Source organism: Vicia villosa, linkage group LG1 (genome assembly GCF_029867415.1).
Source record: "Vicia villosa cultivar HV-30 ecotype Madison, WI linkage group LG1, Vvil1.0, whole genome shotgun sequence".
NCBI lineage: Eukaryota > Viridiplantae > Streptophyta > Magnoliopsida > Fabales > Fabaceae > Vicia > Vicia villosa.
In genome coordinates, this window is record NC_081180.1 from 69818055 (window position 1) to 69842189 (window position 24135).

The following is a 24135-nucleotide window of genomic DNA, read 5'->3' on the forward strand; positions in this document are numbered from 1 at the left end:
CATGATTATCTAAAAACCTTCTTCATCTAATTCTTGCGATAAGTGTTTTTACACAAAGCAGTGTAAGAATATTGTGATATTCCTTTGTCTCTATGTTGATTACATGTTGATCATTATTAACTAGATGACTGGAATCTTAGAAACAAAGAGGTTTCTAGCTTCCACATTCAAGATGAAAAATCTTGAAATAGTGGACACTCTTTTCGATCAAAGTAAAGCGAAATAGTGGGGGTTAAAAACATAATCAAACACATTAAAGATGAAAGATCTTGGACTAGTTGACACTCTTTTGGGGATCAAAGTAATGCAAAAATAGTGGGGGTTGTGAACTTAGTCAAATACACTTTGTTGAGAAAGTTCTTGATAAGTTCAAACTGTCACGGTTCAAGAAAGTGAATATTCAATTTAATCTTAGTGTCAAAATAATGATGGAAGAGTTATGGTCATATTAGAATACACAAGTGAAATTAGTCTTCTAGTATAATATACTATATCCGACATAACATTTGCAATTAGTAAATGAGTAGATTTACTAGCAATCCAAATGGTGAGCATTGGAAGGTCATCACAAGGATTTTGATTATCTTTTAAAACCAAAATCTTGACCTCCATTATGGTAGGTTTCATACCATATTAGAAGGATATACCAATATGAGTTGGATATCGAGTGTTGGAGATCATATATTTACAACTAAGTGGATATTTACACTAGTTAAGGGTGAGATTTCTTGGAAGAGCAGGAAACAAATATGCATCACTCTCTTGACCATGGAGCCATAGTATGTGGATCTCGCTTCCATTGGTCAAAGAAGTTGAATGGTTTAGGGACCTTCTGTTGGAAGTTCCATTGGCTAAAGACAAGTTTCAAAGGTGTTAACACAACATGATAGTTAAGCCAATTTAGCAAGAGAATTCAGATAAGTGTAAAATGAAAAGTCTGGGCACTGAGGCCTTAGACATTCTTTTGTGAGAAAATTGATTAAAGATGTAATAATTTCACTCACATATATGCGATCGATCTATAATTTAAATGATTCATTTACTAAACTACTGGCCATGGATTTAGTAAAGGACAACATCAAGAGGTGTGAGGTTGAAATTCCTTGAATAAGTGTTCCAACAATGATAGCAACCCAATCTGAAGTTAATACATCTTAACCTAAGATTCAATGGGTAACATTAAGTCGTTAATTTGGAAGTTGTGCAACATTTTGTGACAATGTTGAGTATTACATAATTGAGGGTTAGTTTTTTTAGAAACTCTTAATGAAATTCTATATCGAGGAGGATATGTATCTCAAGAAATAGATACAAACTGAACTTCACATATATGAATTTCAAGATGGTGTCGTCTTAAAGTGAGAGTTGAAGTTTCTCTCATGAAAAATTCATGAAAACAGGAAAAGCACATGGACATAAATAGTGCTAGGCGAGATATGTAGGCGAAGAACTTTTAAAGAGTGTGTGTATAGTAACGTCGGTCTGATCACATGGGATAACGGTTCAAAGCATAGCTACCTAACGTTCCGATTAGGATTCGCGTTGTCTTTACTAAGGTTAAATTCAAATCGAAAGATACCTAACTGTATTAACACTCTTTTGCTTTCTATATTCTGAAATTATACTTGTCATTATTAGAAAAAGTGGGGGATTGTTGTAAATTATTAATAGTAATTAATATTATGATAGTTGTTCCAAAATGACAAGAGAAGTGGATTTGAAAAATGGCAACACTTCATGAAGAGTTGTAGAATGAAACCATGCAACTTTTGAAGTGTGTTGTTATAGGCCAATCATTGTGACTTTTGGTAAAAGACATTGTTTCACCAAGGGTCGCTACCTTGTGAAGCAATACCAATGTGACCTATAAATAATTCATTATGAATTAAAAAAAACATATAACAAAAAATGAAAATCCTCTAGAATAATTCCAGAGCACTCTTCGCTACATTCGAGTTTTCGCCGGTCTTGCGCAAACTCGATAAAGCTGAATTATCCTGGATATTCCTGCATAGAAACTCTAAGACAATTTGAGAGTGCTTGAAATACTATAAAAAAAGTGTTTCGTACACGATTTTAGCCTCGATTCCATTCAGTTTAAACTAATTTTCTAACACTACCTACCTTTTCGATTGCTTTGTTATATTTTATGCCAACAATTTCATAACGTTGTGGTCGTCATGCACAAACAATTGATCAGAAAATTGCAGGTTTATGCTTTCTTGTTTCTCCTTATGATGAATCCATAATCACCCTATGTCAATACTATAACATATCTATATGCTAGTTGGTCCAATTGAAAAAACATTACAGCATAGAGACTCTGGTATTTTTGTTTGATGGGTGACTTGTACGTTTGGAATATAGGAAAGGAATTTAGGAGCTAGTATTATTTAAGGGTAATGGGGGAAGTATATGAATCTAAATTTCAATTGTATAGGTAAGAAGCTGATTCTTTTTGTCTCCTTTGTGTTTTTTGTATGTATCTAAACAACATTATGTTTCACAAGAGCAATGTACCTAAGATAAGGAAGGAGCTTATGGTCGTGAAAACTTACACGTTGCCCTTTAAAATGTTCAAATAAAATATTTGCTATCAGTGATATTGGGGTTACTAATTAATTTAAGTGGAAATAATTGTTATTTGATAATTCAAAACGCTTGTGCTATAAAAACGAGTATCATATGTTTCCATCATGTGCTGTAAAAACGAGTATCATATGTTTATATTGAATTGAAAGAAAAAATGGCTTAGCAAGTTGGCCTTGTAATGCATCATTAGAGGCTTGCAAGTAGATTTTTTAACCAAGTGCCACACTTTTGGAAAAAAATACACCAATCTGCCACCATTTGAAATGAATATACGAATATGCCACAAATCATAAAGAGCTCGACACAAGGTTGGTAGAAAGGGTATGGCCTCCAAAGAAAATGTTACACAAAATATAATAGTTACACTGCAAAAACATATTTCTTAAAACTTAGAGCATCTTTGCGTATGAAGAACTCAAACTGATAGCTTATAGATTAATATTTCATTATGCATATGCTCGACCATTGGTTGGTTGAGCGGCTAAAGGAAAAAAAATTCATTTATATGCTCGTCCATTGATTGATCGAGCTCTTGTATGATGTGTGGCATATTCGTATATTCATTTCAAATGGTGGCAGATTTGTATTTTTTTCAAAAGTGTGGCACTTGGGTAAAAAATCCCTTGCAAGTAAGCATTGCTCAATTTATTGAACTGCTATTTGCTACTGCATGTGTTTCTTGGATCATTTGAAAATAAAACGTTTTAACAAAGTAGCATCAATACTAACTGTTCTTGAGGTAGAATACGAGTTAAAGCTTGTCAAGAATGTGCTATGACCTATGATTGGGTCTTGGTTTATGAGGGTTGGTGGAGTTGTTAGGGTCTTCTACTCAACATACGCTCCATAGAGATGTCTTTGGTCACTTCCTATAACTCTTATATATGATATTCAATTTTGGGGTCCCAAACCTTTAAGGTTTAATAATCATTGGTTGTCTCATCATAACTTTGCTTAGTTGGTTTTTGATTTCAGGTCTGATTCTTCTTTATATGGTTGGAAGACTTTTATCCTTATGGGAAAGCTTAGATCTCTTAAAGCTACCCTAAAACGTTGGAATAAGTAGGTGTTTGATAATCTGAATTGTTGAATTGAATCTTTTAGAGTTGTTGTTGGGAACCTAGATATGTAGGCTGACCAAAGGGCCCTTTCTTTTAAGGATGTGGGAACAAAATCCAAAGCCATTGCTGATCTTTGGGCATTTCTTAGGACGAAATACTCTCAGATTTTCCAAATAGCTAAGGCTCAGTAGCTCAAGGAGGGGATTATATTTCATGTTTTTTTACGCTTCCATTAAATGTAAGATTAGAAGAAATTTGATTTTAGCACTTCAGGTTGCGAAAGTCTAGATTGAGGAAATGGACGACATTCAATGAGAAGTGGTCAATTATTTTTCTAAGAGGTTTAAGGAATTGTCTATTGTTAGGACCGGGTTTAGTGGGGTGCCTTTTTGGACCTTAACCGTGGAGGATAATTTGGCCTTGACAACTCCTATCCTTCTTGAGGTGCTGGGTGAGGTGGTGCCCTAGTGTGATGAGAATAAGAGTCCAGGCCCTGATGGATTTAACTTTTCTTTTTTTAAAAGGATCTGGAGCATGCTAAGGGACGATGTGAGGATTGCATTAGATGAATTTTATAATTTCTGCATCTTTATCTCATATATTTGCTTCCTTTTTGTGACTTATTCTTAAGGTTAAGAACCTAGGTTCCTTGGGAGATTTTCAGACTATATCTCTGGTTGTATATATATCCATGTATAAGTTGGCAGTCAAAGTTTTGGCTAAGAGACTAGTAATGGTAACAGACAAGCGAATATCTCCTAATCAGCCATCTTTCTTAAATGGGAGAATGTTGTTTGATGGAGTTACTGAGGTGATTGACTTGGCTAAACGCCCTAGAAAGGCTTGTATTATCTTTAGAGTAGATTTTCATAAAGCGTCTGATTCATGTATCTGAGACTTATTGGGTTATATGCTTATAAGATTGACTTTAATAATAAGTGGAGATCTTGGATCAGAGCTTGTGTGTTTGCTGGAAACATGGTCGTGTTGGTTAATGGTTCCTCAACTCAATAGATTGAGATCTAGAGGGGTTTGAAATAATAAGACCCTTTCGCACCTTTCCTTTTCCTCCTAGTGGCTAAAGGCCTTAGTGGGTTGATCAAGAGGACCATTGAGCTTAGTATTTTCTCAATATTTAAAGTCGGCTCCTCTAATTTAGAGATTACACATCTTCAGTATGCCAAAGATACATTAATCTTGAGAGATCCTTTGGCTAAGAATCGGTGGGATGTTAAAGAAGTTCTAAGGGGTAATGAGTCACAATACTACAAAACGCGCAAACCACAACGCCGTGTTTACAACGTATTTATATACACTGTAGTGATAGATTAAAATTTTTGCGCCTAGTGAGTTGCTGGATTTATAAACAGTTATTTAATGACGGTTGATTTTAAACACCATAGTAAAAAAATGATGTATAACACGCTTCGATTCCCAACTACTACATTGTTTCTTTCCATTTTTTAGAGTACATTAAGCATGTGTCACCTATCTTCATTATTTAAAAAATAAATTGTAAATGATTTAACAGCGGTTAATACACCAACCGTTGTTAGAGGACTTAAGTTTCCACTACGCTTTATTTTTCCAACTGCGATTAAAGGGTTTACTGCTAAATTAAAACAAAACTTATTTTGTATTTCTTTCATATGACGCTCTAGGTGGAAAAGCGAGCCAGGGACGAAAGAGGTGGCGTAATGTTTACCCTTTCCGTATCCATTCATTTGGAGCTCAAATCTTCACCCTATTCGTTCATTTGTTTCTTCAACTTCCCAGTACGGTACTCTTCAACATCTTCATTCATTGTTTCTTGGTTTATGTTGTATATTCTAAAATCTTCACGCTCTTCGTTCATTTGACTCTTCAGCTTCGAAGTACGATACTCTTCAACATCTTCATTCCTTATGTGCATAATATTCTTCAGCTTCGAAGTACGACACTCTTCAACATCTTCGTTCCTTTTTTTCTTTGTATATATGCTCAAGTCAGTATGAGAGTACTTTTTTCATATGCTTTAGGTTTAGATTTTGGTGTGTCATTCACATTATTATATGTGTATAAATTTCAGAAGTTATTATGGATCGTAGTTGGATGAAAGTCGATAGATTAGGTCCGATTTATGAGAAAGGAGTTCTTGAATTCCTTGAATACGCTGATAAAGATCTTCCCGACAATAATGATGTATTTTATTGTCCTTGTGTTGTTTGCACAAATATCAATAAGGGTACAAAGAAAGAAATATTCCAGCATATTTGTTGTGATGGTATATGTCAAAATTATATAATATGGGTGTGGCATGGTGAGGTGGATAAAGAGGAAAGTCGGGCGCCACAAAGTCAAATAGTGGATGAAGATGAATATATGGAAGATCAACTAGAGGATATGTTCTGTGATATTGGGGAATCTTCTTTTAAGAATGCTCATATTTATGATACCTTATGTAGTGATAAAGACACCCCTTTATATAAAGGATGCACACATGTTACACGATTGTCGGCGGTATTAAAGTTGTTTAATCTGAAGGCAAAAAATGGATGGTCGGATAAAAGTTTCACGCAATTACTTGAATTGCTAAAGCAAATATTACCATAAGATAACAAATTGTCGGATCGTTGCTATAAGGCCAAGAAGATATTGTGTCCAATAGGTCTGGAGTATATCAAAATACATTCTTGCCCTAATGATTTCATAATATACAGGAAAGAGTATGAAGACTTGTATCAATGTCCGAAATGTGGTGTGTCACATTACAAGCTGAAGGCCAATAATGGTGATGACAATGACTATGAAAATGTTAGTAGTAAGCATCCTCCTGCTAAAGTGTTATGGTACTTACCAATAATTTCACAATTTAAGATACTTTTTGCTAATTCGAATGACGTAAAGAATCTTAGATGGCATGCAGATGAAAAGAATCATGATGGAAACATTCGCCATGTAATTGATTCATTGCAGTGGAAGAAAATTGATTCGTTGTTTCTGGATTTTGTAGTTAAGCCAAGAAACCTTAGGCTTGGGCTATCCACCGATAGAATGAAACCCGTCGTGGCCTGTTCTTCTCACTATTTACAACATATCTCCTTGGTTATGCATGAAGCGTAAGTATATACTGTTAAGTATGATGATTTCTGGACCACGACAACCTGGTAACGACACAGATGTTTATCGAAGTCCATTAATTGATGATTTACGACTCTTGTGAGATAAAGGCGTTGAAGTTGATGATGCATATTCTGGGGAAACGTTTAAGATGCGTGCAATGTTATTTTACACAATCAATGACTTTCCTGCTTATGGTAACTTGGCTGGATATAGTGTCAAAGGACATAAAGCATGTCCTATTTGTGAAGATAATACTTGTTATCACCAACTTGAGTTTGAAAAAAAGACCATTTACCTTGGGCATCGAAAATTTCTAAAACTCGGTCATCCTTATCGTAGATTGCAGAAGGCTTTTAATGGAGAGCAAGAGTTTGATGAGTATACGAAAACATGGCTCCAATAGAGAAAGGATAAAGAACTTATATGCCTTTAGCATATCACACTCTATCTAAAAAGGGAAAGAAAATTTTCTGCGAGTGTTTGTAAGGTATTAAAGTTCCGCAAGGTTACTCATCAAACATCAAGAAACTTGTATCAATGAAAGATTTCAAGTTAATTGGTTTAAAATCTCATGATTGTCATGTATTGATGCAACAACTTCTATCAGTGGCTATCCGTGGGATCCTACCATAGAATATGAGAGTAAAACTAAGGTATCTTGGTTGGAGGAGACCGTTTTCCGTCTATGATAAAACTAAGGTATCTGATTTCTTCCTGGTTCTTCAAGAGTTTCAATTTAGTGAGTAGAGTGATAGATGGATTTAGAGACATACTAGAGATAGTTTGTTCTTAGTGGAATCTTCTTACCAAATTCAAGTTATCCCTTTTATCTAGGGAGAATTCAACTATTCCCCTTATTTGGGACAATTGGGCCCTCCCGTCTAAGATGGTGGTCTATTCTTAAGAACTTATGCATGACAAATTTCCAACCAGGGAAAACTTGTTCAAACGGAAGGTCATTGTTGACCTAGAGGAAATTTCTTGTATCTTTTGTGGATATTGGCCTAAATTAGCCATTCATTTATGTTTTACTTGTAACCTAACTTCTAGTATTTGGTATAGGATTTTTAGGTGGTTAGGAGTTCATTTGGCTCTACCTAAGGAGCTAGGTTTTCTCTTCGATTTTTTCTATGGGGATGGCTAAGTGTAGGGGAAGTTTTGTCATGATTTAGCATGTAATGGTGTGGATTATCTGGTTAGTGCGTAAAGATAATTATAAGCAAATTTTTGGATCGTCAAGAAACGTATAAGTGGTGGAGGATAAGAACATATGTTGCCTTGGATTTGGTTTCTTAACAGGTGAACATTGAACTCACTTTCCTTCTACAGCTGGCTTCAGAATCCTATCACGTGTCTTAGTTAACAACAGATCAAGAGTTCTAACCTACTACAAGAGGGTTTAGTGATCTCGTTATTACTAGTGATTCTTTTGGTCTATTGATGGTAGGCCTAGAAATTAGAGCTCTAGTTTATTTTCTGTTGCGCGGCCCTTTGTGGTATTTTTGCCTTCTATGGAAGTTAATACTTTTTTGTTTGATGCTCCTTGTGACACTTGACTTTGATATATATATATATATATATATATATATATATATATATATATATATATATATATATATATATATATATATTTTGTGTGTCATAAAATTCAGACAAATGTCTTAAAGAAATAATTTTTTTCTTAACATCGACAATCTTTGAATCAATGTCTCACACCTGCATGACACACACACTTTTATGTGAGATGAGAATAGTCTACACTTATAACCAAATGGTCAAACATTTTATTTTTCAATGTAAAACTCTTAACACACCTCTTCATACATAAGACTAGACATCTGAAGCAAGAATATAAATGATAGTTAGTCCAATGAATCTTAAATGAGTCTCAGATATTATGTTAGAATTAAAGTTTAGCCTAACTTATTCTAATAAAAACCAACATGTAAGATGATGACTACCCTACTTATTAACATGTGTTCATACTATTTATTGTTCAATAAATAATTCTTAACACATATGGCACTTGTTAGATAATTCAAAGAAATGTTTAAAAAAAAATCTCTTTGATTTCACACACGTTAAACATATTTTGGACACATGTTAAACGCATTAAAAAAGCGTGGTAACAATGTTGATCAATAAGAATTTAAGACAATAAATTTGATTCGAGCATTTTTAACTGTTTTAACAACATAAAGATATATAAAAATTAATTATAATCACATATTTAATAGTGTGCTGTGTCGTGCCATTAGGGGTGGAAATAGGCAATGCCGACTAACAGGAGCTTACGGCCCAGTCTAGGGGTGTTCAAAACCAAAACAACCCAATAGAAAATCGCAAACCAAACCAAACCGAAACCGCAAAAAACCGCATTTGGTTCGGATTAGTTTGGGTTATCTTTTAACAAAACCGCACGGTTCGGTTCGGTTTGCGGTTTGAATTTTGTAAATCGAACCAAACCGAATCAAACCGCATTATGTTACAACCTAACTTTATCTTAACTTACATTCAACCCAAACTTAAATCTATTACACCTTAGCCTTATGATTACGAACAATTTTTGCATCCTTACACATATGATTTTAGTCCCGATCTTCTCAAATCTCTAATAACATTATCACGCCTTCTTTGCCACATATATCTTCCCTATTTATCTATAATCTCTACTCTCTTATATTCTTTCTTTTTCACCTTCTCATTTTTAAGCAAATGTTCTCTATTTCAATTTCGTTTTTATCGCACATATTCTTTTCTAATCTCTCAACTCTTTTGTTTTTTCTTTTTCACCTTCACTAATCTCTCGTCTCTTCTATTTTTTTGTTTCATTCTAATAATTTTTATATTGTTTTATATTATTATTTTATTTTTATTATTTCACTTTTGTCTAATTTAATTTTTACATATTAAATAGAAAGTTGTTGTCAAAATATGACGAGTTTTGTTGTTATTTGATAGTGTATGAATGTTTAAATACAAAGTTATGTTGTCATCTATATGTATATGTATGCCTCAATAAAATATTTGTAAAAAACCGAACCAACCAAACCAAACCGCATTAGTTTGGTTTGGATTTTTTTAAAAACCAACCGAACCAAACCAAACCGCACGATTTTTTCTCTTGCGGTTCGGATGATTTTTTTCGTCAAAACCACCCAAACCTCACCGCGAACACCCCTAGTCCAGTCTACATAGGCCTAGGTCAGGTCAGCCTTTTTATATAAATAAAAAAGACCTAGACTATTTTTTATAAGTCTATTTAGTTAAAAAGGTTAGACCACGTGCCATATAAAAAAGTTTTTTAAGCCTATGAGGCCGATATATTTAAATAAATATAAATAATTTTATTATTATTATATTATATTTTGTAGTTTAAATTAAAATAAAAAATAAATATTAGTTATATTAAAAAAATTGTGAAAATAAGATGAAAAAAATCTTATGAAAAATATCATAAGTTGTTTCCATAAGTTCCTTCAAACAAATAAATTTATGCTACTAGGTAAACTCAAATAAGTAAAAACAAACAAACATTTAATTTCACTAATCTTTTAATTTGTTAGTCTATATAAAGTTTAGTTGAATGACTTGTTTACAAATGTTCAGTCTATATAAAGTTGAGTTGAATGATTTATTCACAAATGTTCAAATGAACTAGGCTTTTAAGTAGGTTAATAGACCAATCAGACCTTCAAAAAATTCAGACTCAGGCCAAAAAAAATTAGCCTACGATAAATTACAGGTCAAACTTAGACTTTAAATTTTTTAACAGACCAGACTCGAACTTGATAAAACCTAACTCGGTTCAGTCTATTTACACTCCTTAGTGCCATGTGTTTAGTGTTCCTCTTCGTCCCGAAGTTCGTAATTCATAAATTATTATAACATTAAAACAAAATCGTTAGATGTGTCATTAGTTTCAATCTTGCCATGACACAAAAATTCCTACATGACACCTCTAATATAAACTCCATTATTTTCTCATATTATTTTCCATTTTCTCTCGACACATTTTAGCATCGAATATTGTTAGAGAACACTTCTTGTTCAATCTATTACTCAATATTTCTTTTTTTGGATCATTATTTATAATTACTTTTGGGTTAAATATACTTTTAGTTCTTATAAATATTTTAAATTTTTATTTTAATCTTATTAAAAAAAATGATATATTTTGGTCTCTGTAAAAATTTTATGCATACAGTTTTAGTCTATGATATTTTTTAAAATTTTGAAAATTATGTAATTATCCTCTAATTTTTAAATTTTTGAATAATTTTTTCATAGTATGAAATATTTATTTATAAAATTTTAGAATTTTTTAAAATAAAAAAAATTAAATATGAATATTAAATTTTTTAAAAATTAATGATAAAAGTAATGAAAATCTCGACTTAAAAATCAAATATTGAGTTTCTTTTTTTTCAAAGAACTTTTTATAACATTCTAAACATATTTGTAAAATAAATATTAAAAAATAAATATTAATTTAATAGTAGAAACTAAAATTATGTGTATAATAATTTTTTAGGACTAAAATATAATATTTTTTAATAAAAATTAAAAACAAATTTTCATAATTTTATAGGAACTTAAAAACATACTTAATCCATTGTTTTTTAACGATTATTTTAATTAATATTGTGCATGTATAGATTATGGCTGGCGTTTTGTTTGGGAACTAGAAGTGTTCAATGAAACGATGCAATGAGATTTTAGATCAGCGAAATAAGTGTTCGGTATGGTGGAGGATGGTCTTTTTAAATAAGGAGAGTAGGCATGGCAACGGGGCGGGTCGAGAACGGTTTTTACCTCCCCCAAACCTAAACCCGATCCCCAATCAATCCCCGTTACCCGCCCCAAACTCAAACGGGGATGGGGAATTAAAATCTAAACCCGTCCTTAACGGGTTCGGGTTGAGTTCGGGTATTCCCGCCCCGCCACCATGTATTTCGTAAAATCAATTTTTAATAAAAATATTTACTTTTTCAAAAATCAAATTACATTATAAATAACAAAATAAAACAATCTCAAAAAATTTCATACATATATTTCAAATATTTAAAATAACAAATACAAATCAAATTATTAAAACATTAGCCACATATTTAATAATATGAATTATGAAATATAAATAATAATGTATATATTGAAATAAACGGGGCGGATTCGGGGACGTGTTCGGGGTGGGTACTAGTGTCCCCATTACCTGACTCATCCCCATGTTTTCTAATTGGGGAAAACCCAAACCCGAACCCAAACCCAGTCAAAGCAGGTTTTCCCCGTCAACTTTGGGGCGGGTTCGGGTGGGTACCCGTGGGTCTGAGTTTTATTGTCATGTCTAAAGGAGAGCTCTCATTGATCATCATGTTATATGATATATAGATCATTAAATTAAATATATCATACGAATTTCATGTCTAAAAAAATAAAAGTTACAATTACAATTAAAAAATGAGTTAGATTTTATTTAAAATAGAAAAAGTTTATGTTTTTTATAAGTTTATTTAATTAAATAAGTCAGATCACCAACCATAAATTTATTAGCGCAATAATCGGGGAAGGGTCGAGCGAGGAGCATTGTTAATTTCGAGACATTATGTTCGAGCAACACATCTTTGTGCGAGACACACAACTTCTTCACCTACAACCTTAAGGTGATAGGTGTGTGGATTCTCTTACTTATAAAGTGTTTATTCTTCTATTTTCTAACCAATGTGAGACTTATTCTCAACAAAATTTATTTATTTTTAAAATTTATTAAACTGACCTATTTAAATAAATATAAATAATTTTATTATTATTATATTATATTTTGTATTTTGAATTAAAATACAAAAATATTGATTAGTTATCTTAAAGAACTTACGAAAATAAATCGAAAAAATCTTATAAAAAATATCATAAGATGTTGCCGTAAATTATTTTCAAAAGTTTTCTAAAACAATTAGTATCACAAAATTTATGTTAATAGATAAATTTGGATGAGTAAATGAAAATAAATATTTAGTCTAATTGATTTTTAAATTTGTTATTATATGTAATAAGCTTTTAAATAGACTAATAAATCAATATGACATTTGAAAATATTAAAGTCAAGCCTAAAAATAAACCCATGATAGACTATATGTCGACTTAAATTTTAAAATTTTAACAGACATGAATCAAATCTGGCAAATTAACTCGGCATAACATATTCTAACCCTCTAAAGCTCTATTTGACAAGTCTTATTTTAAGCTTATAGCTTATAAGCTCGTATGATAATAAAAGACCTATTCATTAACAGTCTTTTCATCACGAGCTTATAATTTATTTTACTAACTTATAGCTTATTTTTCAAACGCTATTTTAAATAGCGTTTTAACTTATAGCTTACCATTTTTCTTCCATTATTACCCTTATAAATTTTAATTATTAATTAAAAAATATTTTTTATGTCATTTTATATTTATCAGCTAGTTAAACTGCTAATTTTATCAAACACTTCAATTAGCTTATCAGCCATCAACCATCATCCATAAGCTATCAACCATCAGCAAAAAATTATCAGTCATCAGCCATAAGCCAGCTTATCACCGAACTGTTAATTTTATCAAATAGAACCTAACTAAACGTCTCTATCTTCTAATGTTTAGTCTCAGATTACTCTCCTTGATAGAGTTTAACGTTAAATTCAGATGCTTAAGATAGAAGTTAATTTTAATCTATATACATGTTTATTTGTTTATAAGATTTTCACTAAATATAATTATAATTAGAGTTATGCTATACTACAACTTTTTTTTACACCCCGTATTTTACACCGTAGCTATTAACCGAAAAAAAATATTCTGGCACAAAAACCAAGACAGGATAATTATTAAAAAATTAAAACTTATATGCTGCATGTACAAATCTACGGTGTTGTGTTAAATCTAGATGGAAGCATATCATTTTTCTTATAATTATATATTTTTATTTGACATGTCTCGTCCCAATTAAATATTATAGTAAATTAACCTTGATGTATAGATAGATATTCATCAACAACATTTTATGTGATAAGAGGTGGTAAATTAACTAGATTATTTCATTAAAACAGTATGGAACCTATTTTATTTAGCAAAGTTCCACTTACATGTAGGATGATTCATTACCATCCTATTTTTACCATTCTTTATATGATAACATTATCATTGGATTATTTACTTAAGCAAATGACCTTTGGTTATTACAATCCAAGTTACCACCAGGACTCACTCCCAAGATTTGACAATACCTTTTATAAAATCCGACTCTATCATCGGCTGCATTATTCTGTCCGTGTCCGCATTCATACCCGCCGTTGATTATGTTGGTGATCACGCCATATCCGGGGAATCTCCCTGCTGACCTGTCAGCACTAGATGGAGTCCATCTCCCAGTAATCACATCATGGCTTGAAGGCTTGTTTCCCTGAGGGGTCATCCAAAACCATATGGCTGTTTTGAATGATATAGTTGGGTTTGTGGACACTAAATTCGGATTGTTTATTAAATCTTCATTAATTGCATTGCCAGCTTGACCATAATTGTAGTTGCTGTGAAAAAAGTCAACATAAGTTCTATTAGTCCATTAAACGTTCACTTATTTTCTTGGTCAAGCACTAATAAACACTCATAAATATAGTACTCCACTAAAATTAAGAAAATTACTAAGTGAGTTGAATTGGTCCTCTGCCATGGTAGCTTTTACCAGGAGCACATGGCCAATCTCTAGATGCACAAAAGTCTCCCCGGCTATCCAGTTGGTTCACAAAGCAATATCCCCACGCATATGGCCCGTCTGGCGCACTTGACCACCCACCTGTATGCTCAAAAATATTAATTTCATATATAAATTCAAAATATAAATATGTTAGATTAAAATGGAATTGAGTTTATTTTTCTGTAATTTAAAAATATTTTATTCATAATATTTAAAATAAATAAAAAATAGATTTTATAATTTTTTATTTTATTTTAATCCGATCTTATATCACTTGCCACTACTGTGGTTATCATTCTGAATTACTAGTCACGACTTTGTTATCACTTTATTAATATATGATCTTCAATCTGATCATTAACTACTTTATAACCACCATTATCAATCATCACTCTAACCACCTCTAACCACCATTTTGATTATCAGAATCTCATATCCATCCAACTAAGATAACTCGTTTAACCATCATCTACTAACATTAGTTACCGTTCTGTTCATTGTCAACTATTACTTCAACAAACATTAATCATCATTTGATTATCAGACTATCACTCAACCCACCACTCTGATTCGACCATAATAAATAACTACTAATACAACTATCAAATACTACTCTGACCACTACTCTAATCATTCCAACGACTATTAATAATCTGTGACGACTAACACTCACACCATTATAGTCACCACTGGCTAGGACTGGCAATGAACTTAACCAACTCGAAAATAGTTTGGAAATCGTTGAACTATGTTCATGAACCAAATGAATTGAATATGAGCTAAAAACTAAGTTCGTTAACTAAATGAATTGAACTTGAACTATACATAGTTTGACTCGTTAAATTCATGAGTCAACTGAATTATATATGAGATGAGTTATGTTATTTTTAATAGTAGTTTTAAATATTTGCTCCAACTCTTAGTCCTATATTTTCTTTTAATTTAACGATTTTAATTGATAATTTATATTCACAAGTGAGCAAAATATTTCTAAAAATTATTATACAAATCAAATAAAATCAACATCGTATAAATTCTAATCTTATCATTTTTATTTAAAAAATATATATAAATTTAAAATGTCAAATATATAAAAAAAAATAGACTTTAAAAATGACTTTTAAGTCTGTGAAGCAAATAAGTTGAACCTAACGAATTGAACCGAGTTGTTCGTGAACTTCTAACGAGTCAAATTTGATTTGAAAAAAAGTTCGTGTCGAACTCAAACCAATATTTAAACTAAACCAATTCTTAACGAGCCAAATTGAAGCGAGTTCGACTTAACTCTACTCATTACTAGCTACCATTATAGATAAAACAAACCACCATTTTGATCACTACCTATCACAACTTTGATAGGCCTCTATCCACAACCACTATATTTATCACTATCACAATTATTAAAACCACTGTTAAGTAAACACTTAATATATTTATAATATACTTTCTCCGTTTTAAAATAACAGTCAAATTTTTAAAAAATAATTGTCTAAAATAAATGTCGTATTTAGTTTTTTATACAATTTTAAATTTTATCTTTTATATATATTTCCTATAATTAATACTCATAAAATTATTATTTTCTCTTTTATTTATTATATTTAAAAGTTTTAACTATATAATTCTTATTTTAAGATGGAGGGAATATTAATTATTTTTCCATGTTGATGGTATTAAGTTTTGTTATTAAGATATATTTATATTGAATACTACATATTATGTTAATGTTTAAAATTAATTTTAGTTTTAAATTTTGTATGAATATCCAAATTTTAAAATAAAATATACTCTATAGTATATAAAGTTATTTAAAATTAATTTTAGTTTTAAATTTTGTATGAATATCCAAATTTTAAAATAAAATATACTCTATAGTATATAAAGTTAACATATCCAATGATCTAAAGAAGTAGTCATAATTAACAACCTGTGGTTTCATGAGAAGTTTGAGCCAGGAAAGCAGCCAGCTCTCTCTTACGGGTAGTATCATCACCTGTAGTACCAAATCCATTAAACGATCTAGCAGCAGCAATGAAACTATCATAGGAATAAAATCCATGACCAGGACAACGTCCATCATTTCTGTATTTAAGCATTTGGTCAAAAAGATAAGAAGGAACAAGCCTTCCAACATCTCCACCACCACCACCGGTACTCGGTGTCGGTTTCGGAGAAGATTTACACCGGCTTTGACAACCAGTTCCACAATAAGGCTCAGTGTCACCACACCAACCAAATTGGCTGCAACATAATCCATTTGGGCAAAACGCTCCATTGCTTTGTTTACCACATTGTTCTCCTTTGGATCCAAGAGAGAAATGTAGTATACATAGTATCAAGCAAGATAGTTTGATAATGCTTCTCATTTTTTAAGAGTTTCAGTTTGGTGTGTGACATGAAGAATGAGGGAAGATGTCAATTTATAGAGGAGATATAATGGATTAATAGTTTTTTCCATGCACTGATTTTCAAAATTGGCTACTTTTTGTGCTTCTTACTGTATTTTACATGATGAAGTTATGGTGTCAAATTACCTACTTATTGTGAATATAGTAAGTGGTTTAGTGGAAATAATTTTTATTTTTATTTTTTCGAAAATTGATCTAAGAATCCCAACAATCTATTCCTTCAGTGGAAAAAGTCCTATGGGGACACACTTTGAATCCCAACAATGTATGTTTATGATTTTATTTCTTTTAAAATGTTATCCTTACTATATTTTATTATTTAATTAAAAAATAAATCAATTGTTTGCTTAGTTGTTCTTTTCATTTGAGAGGAAAACTACCGCATATTTTCTCGGTTGTTAATGTCAATTGAGAGGAAAACTCCTAGCAATATTATTTTTCAAAATACAAAGCTAATTCTCATTCACTTTTGTGTTTCTCATAAATTTATTGAGCTCTAGAAAACAAAACACTTTCTTCATCTTTCCAACCAACAAACGAAACACCATCTTTCATAAAATCGAAAAACACTATTCTTCATCTTTTTTATTAAACGAAACAAAACTTCATCTTCTAAGTTGAATGAAGTAATAAAATAAGGAAGGAAACTCGAACGATACTCGATGAAGGAAACTCAAACCAACTGTAACACAGTGGGAGAACTGCCTTTAAAATATTTCGCAAGCAATGTTGCGGTGAGCAAGAGTCGCCACCGACTTTTATTTTGTCCAATGTTAGGAAGGGCAAAAAGAACAGAAAAAGACCCTTTTAAAGAAAAACGGGTTCGGGGGTAGATTATGAAAAGGGAAGGTGTAAGCACCCTTTTCATCCATGATTATCCATGGGCTCTTAGTTCGCTTAGATCCAATTTGTTTGTTTTGAAAAGATTTTTGAAGAAAAAGGACTTTAGCGTAAATGCGTAGCCTTTGTTTTCTTTGAAAAAGAAGAAGAGTGTGAAAAAACAATTTTTATTTTTGAATAAGCGAACCAGGAGCAATTCCCCAATGTATGTCTTTTTCTATGCTTTTTACGTTCCTAGGGCTAACCATACCATAAAGGGTACGTAGTCCTTTTATTGGACGTTCGGGACAATCGAAGGGTCATCGGAGGTCGTTGAAGGCAACAAGTAGAGGTACCTTTAGCAAATTCGAAGGGACAAATCATCACTTTTCGTAGGCAACAATCGAGGGACAAGATCATGTATTCGTAGGCAGCATCGAGGGTCATCGAGGGACCATGATCTTTGATGATTTAAATCGAGGGACTTTTGCTAATGGGTACCTCCACATTCGAGGGACACGACCATATATTTCCGAAGGTAACGAGAGAGGCGTACCCTAGAGGTGAGTGAGTGCGATGTGTGTTAGTTTCAGATATGTTATCTTGATTTTAAGGTTAGCTAACGTTCAATTAATTAATCTTGCCATACACGCCTAATTACTAACAGTTAAATATGTACAGAAAATAAAGTGCGGAATGTAAACTCCTACGCTATTACATGGCTTCGGGGAGGGGATTACAAGTTTAAACGAATGGGGATAAAATTATTACAAACCCAAAAATGACAATTAAGGAGGAAAGTAAAGCGATTAAATGTATAAGAATTAGTAACTTGAAAACGCCCACCAGAAATGTCTCAAGTCCTCAAAGATAGTACCTCACAAAACAAGAAACGGTTAGTACGTATTCATAAAATGATAATAAGAATTTAAACAATTATTGATTAAAATAAACATCTAAAATTGTCATATTAGATTCTAAAACAGAGAATAAGCATTAATTAAAATTAATCAAAATATTTTTTGGTATTTTTTATTGACTAAAATGATTAAATGAAACATGTTTTTTTTATATATATTTGAAACTAAATTAATAGAACTAATTAACTCAATTTAACGATTAACTAAACTAATTAATACTAATCAAAACTCATGCTAAAAAACAATAGAGGCAGGGGGTGTGTCACAAGGAAAACAAAACTGGGCTTTAAACCAATTGAGCCCGTATCACCAATAACTAAAGACACAATAAAAAACCTAGGAGCAATGGGGTAGAAAATGTCCGCTTCTTCCCCTAGTTTTTACGGCCAAACTCTGTTCTTTCTCAATGCTCAACCCAGCTTTACTTGTAACCAGCCATGGCTTCCACAAACAGAAATCAACCAAAACCAACAAAGTTGAATACGAAATCGGAAATCTCCCCTCTTCTAATCGTCTAACCCTCTAAGTGCATGTTTGGATTGGCTTCTACAAGCCCCAAAAGCACTTCTAGTGCAACTCAACTTGAAAATTGGTTTTTTTTCTTGTTTGGATATTTTTTCAAAATCAATTCTCCTACTCCAAAAGCAATTCTAGTAGAAGCTACAATTCCTAGTTTTGAGTTTAGTAGAATCAATTCTACATATATTATATATTATTTATTACAACTCTTTTGAATTTTCCTTCTTTATCCTCTTTAATTTTTATCAATTGCTTCTTTTTTATTTGTATTAGAATTTATTACCATTTTGGTAATTATCCAATTCAAAATCACTTTTGTTAAAACTATCCAAACATTATTAATTGATAACAATCACTTCTATAAAATTGTATCCAAACATAAATCAATTATTCTAAACTCAATTCATATAAAATCAATTCTAGTAAACTCAATTCTTTCAGAATCAATTTTGTCCATCTCCAATCCAAACCCCCTCACATACTTTCTATGTTTCAAATGAGCTACTTCAAACCTCACTTGGTCTCAACATCTCTCAAACTCAACTCGGACACAAATCATGAGAAAACAACGACATCAATTGCAAAAAAAAGGAAAGGTAAAGAGGTTACCGGAGATGGAGGTGCCGACGAAGGTTACGGCAGATTCGGAAGAGGAGGGGGCGTGAAGATGATGATGTTATTGTTGTCGGCTCCGTGTGGTTCAGTGATGCTGGTGTCTTGCGATTCTGAGCGGCGAAGATGAGGTTCTGTGTTGGTGGTCCGTGTGGTGTTTTCTCGGCGGATGCAGATGCTTGAAGCCGTGGCGAAGGTTTGCTAGACATGGCTCTACGATGTTCGACATCTGAATGAAGCAACATGCTTCTCCTTCAATTTTCGATCTCTCCTCCATATTGACTCTTCTTCTTTCTGTATATTGTTAGAAATTCATACCTGCATATTGTTAGAATTTGAATGAGTAAGAATAACAGCAATCTGAGATATGTTTGGTATCATGGATTTTATGTACGGTTTTGTTACTGGTGAGAAAATTATGTGTTTAATTTTGGTAGTTTGTGAGGACGATTTTAAATTGCTGTGATTTAGGTGAGAAAAAAAAAGTTTGTAAGTTATAAGTTAATACAGTTGTAATGATGAATTAGATTTGTAAAAGAAAAAAAAAAGGAGTTTGAATTTGAGATTTGTGAGGATTAGTTTATGAATGGTGTGAACAAAAGGTTTAACTTATGCAGAAGAATTAATGTAGTTTATGTACAAAGGTGATTTTTAAAGGAAATTCGCTATGTACTATACCGTGAAAAAAAAAAAGAGGATTTGGTTTGTTTCTAATTAGGAGATTGGTCGATGTATGAATATGTGCATCAAAAATTCTATGAGAATAGAAAAAAGCTTTTTAAATAAAAAGTGTGAAAGTGAGAACACGTGAATTGTTAGCCCTCTGGAAGAGAAAATTTTTGTTTGAAAACAAGGGTTAATGGTTGCTTCTCTTCATGAGTTTAAAAATTATAAAAATAGGATTTAAGAAAAATAACCATCAGATAAGGTTCATCATTTGGTTAAAACAACATTTGAAAACAAATCGGAGGGCCTCATATTAAAATCATTGGCCAAGAAAAAGGAGAAGAGGTTTTGAAAAACGTATGAAAAAAATTTTATAAAATTGTGAGAGAAAGTGTAAGCGAGTAAGTAAAAGAATTGTTAGATAATTGTTGGTGAAAAAAGTGAGTGTAGAGATGCCCTTTTATAGACTGGAAATTAGGTCAAAACAATCCTAAAAAGGAAAAGATCCAACCCAAAGGCCCATGGACCTTCTTGGTCTCCAGATGTGACCTTCTATTTGCAAGCCTTACTTCCTAACCAACTGAGCTATGTTATTTGTTTGAAATAACAAGCCAATTGAAATGTAAGAAGCATCGGCCAACATTTTCTATTTATTAAAATATAAGCAATTTAAGAGTAAACTACTATATTTTAAAATAGACTTTAAATCGAATATTTATAAAATTCAGGATGTCAGTGTAAATGAACCCAAGATTTTTATAAAACCCAATTTTTGAAATAGTTTTGAATTTTTGAAAAGTGTGGGCAAATTTTGGGGTATGACACCAACTAATTTCTTTGATTATCTTTAAATGTTTTCGGTACATAAATAATTTATCTATGCTTGTACCAATAATGTTATTGTTGTTATTGTTGAAATATTTAGGGTTAATGTTTTTTTTGCTGTCGTTACGGTATTTAAGGTTTAATGTTATTGTTCTTGTTGAGATTGTTGTTTTTGTTGTCGTTGTCGTTGAGATTGAAGGTCTAATGTTATTATTTTTGTGAAGATCGAATATTCATTATTGCTATTGTTGTTGTATTTCTTTTGTTAACTTACCAAAGTTTTGACATCTCTCTTAAGGTAATGTGTAGTTTATATAGGTGTAGAATTATTACAATGTGACTTAGAAAGGTTTTGAACTTAGCAAAGTTATCATTCAAAACGCATGATTAATTTGTGTAGGATTTTGATTTTATTTACATAAATTAAGTAGTTATGAGAATAAAGTGGTTCAATTTCATCTTGATTTAATCTTGACTGCTTTCTATCACTTCGGATAACAATCCTAAGAATCCTGGATGCAACTCCCAGATTCTTTATGTCAAACTCCTTATTGAGTTCACCCTTCACCTTCATTACATCCTCAACATTGTTGCTTGCTATGAGAATATCATTCACATAAAGCAACAAAATAAAAAATGAATTTTCAGGTCAAAATCTGAAGTAAACACAGTGGTCGAACTGACTTCTAATAAAACCTATGTGTGCCATGAACTTGTCGAATCTCCTATTCCACTGTCGAGGAGATTGTTTCAGTCCATATAAAGATATATTCAACATTCTAATGGATCTATAATTTACAACAGGTGAGAACACATCATTAAAGTCGACATCTTCTTTCTGAGTGAACCCCCTTGCGACCATTCTTGCCTTGTATCTTTTCGACACTACTCCTTTGATTTCTTCCTTAACCTTGAAAATCCACTTACAGCTGACTAACCTAGCCCCTTTAGATTTCTTCATCAGCTCCCAAGTGTTATTATCATGAATAGATTTCATCTCATCATTAATGGCTTTCATCCATTCAGTCTTATTTCAAATCCTCATAACTTCCTTATAGTCTATATGTTCTTCATCTAGAACCTCACTTGCAGAAATTAAGGCATAAGCTATAATATCTACATATCCAAGTGTTTGAGGTGGTTTGATGACTCTTCTCAGCCTATCTCTTGTCAATAGGTAGTCATCGACAGTTTTCTCAACTTCCTCAATATCATCAACCTCTTATGCTTCTTCTTCGATATCATCTAAGATACGCAATTCAACATCGACATGCTCTACCTCAACAGGAATCTCTCCTTGTTCCAGCTCTTTAGATATTTCTGCACTTCAACCAACATCATCAATTTTCTCGAAAGCCATTTCAGCTTCATTGAAAATTATATATCAACTTGTAATACACCTCTTGTGACCTGGCTCTAGGCTCCATAACCTATACGCTTTGACTCCTTTAAGGTATCCCATGAACATGCATCTCAAAGCTCTAGGTTCAACCTTGGCTGGCCTAATGTGAACATAGGCTACACAGCCAAATACTCTAAGTTTGTCGAGATCTAGTGGATGTCCCGACCAAACTTCTTCAAGTGTCTTCATATCTAACTCAGTCGAATGACATCTATTTATCAGATATGTTAATGTCTAAACAGCCTTTGTCCAAAACACCTTCTTTAATCCAACACTAGATAACATGCATCTAACTCTTTTCAAAATGGTTCCATTAAATCTTTCAGCCAAACCATTTTGTTGGGGAGTACCTGCAGTAGTTTCGTGCCTTGCAATTCTAGAGGCTGCACAAAAACTATCAAACGCCTCATTGAAAAATTCAAGGCCATTGTCGGTTCTCAACCTCTTTACCTTTCTTCCAGTTTGATTTTCGACCAGAGTCTTCAAACTTTTGAAATTCTTAAAAGTTCCATCCTTAGTCTTTTGGATGAATATCCATAAATTTCTGTAATAATCATCAACTATGGATAGAAAATACGTTGATCCTAAATGTGATGGACATCTTGCAGGCCCCCAAAGATTATCATGGATGTAATTAAGAGATCCATGTGTTCTTTGTTTGCCTTTATTGAACTTTCCTCTGCAAGATTTTCCTAGTACACATGGTTCACAAAACTTCAGTTTTTCAACTTTGTCTCCACCAAGCAGATTTTGTTTTTCTAATTCGACCAGACCCCTTTCACAGACTTGGCCCAATCTCATGTGCCAAATTTTTATCTTTGAAAAAGATTTTGTAAATGCAACATCTGCAGAACCACTTACAACTTCAGCCTCAAGGGTATACAAGCCTTGTTTCTTCACCTCTCTCAAGACTTTCTTCAACCCTTTCATGACTCTTAGGATTCTTCTCTCTCCTTGAAAAACATATCCTTTCTTGTTGAAATCACTAAGAGAAATCAAATTTCTCTTCAAATCAGGTATATACCTGACTTTAGTCAACAACCTTATTGACTCCTCATGGAGCTTGAATCTCACAGATCTAACACCTACAATCTTGCAAGCTTTGTTGTTTCCCAGCAATATAGATCCACCATCTTGATCAAATAGTTCCTCGAACAAGTCTTTGTTTGGAGTCATGTGCTAAGTGCTACCTGAATCAATAATCCACTCTTTACTTGAGTCGTTTGCTTGAAACCACAAGAACATCAGATGAGTCGAAATCATCTTGAATAATGGCAGTGTTGCCATTATCCTTATCTCCATGATATTTCAAGCATTCAGGACACACTTTTCATGTATGACCCTCCTTCTTACAATGATAACATCGAATACCAGATGCATCACCACTATAAGACTTCTGCTGACTTTTTCCCTTCTTCTTGTCGAACTTGCCATCTCTCTTTGTGAATTTCGCCTTAACCAACAGGCCTTCACCAGTCGA

General features: G+C 32.3%; 1 protein-coding gene across 1 annotated transcript; it reads right to left on the reverse strand.

Moving 5' to 3' along the window:
- Positions 1 to 13763: 13763 nt before the first annotated feature.
- On the reverse strand, positions 13764 to 16869 carry LOC131641107 (endochitinase-like). The gene is made up of 3 exons (XM_058911437.1): positions 16412 to 16869; positions 14433 to 14583; positions 13764 to 14317 (listed from the first exon to the last, which is right to left on the reverse strand). Exons 1-3 carry the CDS (start codon positions 16848 to 16850, stop codon positions 13948 to 13950), a joined length of 960 nt encoding a protein of 319 aa, XP_058767420.1. The 5' UTR covers positions 16851 to 16869; the 3' UTR covers positions 13764 to 13947.
- Positions 16870 to 24135: the final 7266 nt, after the last annotated feature.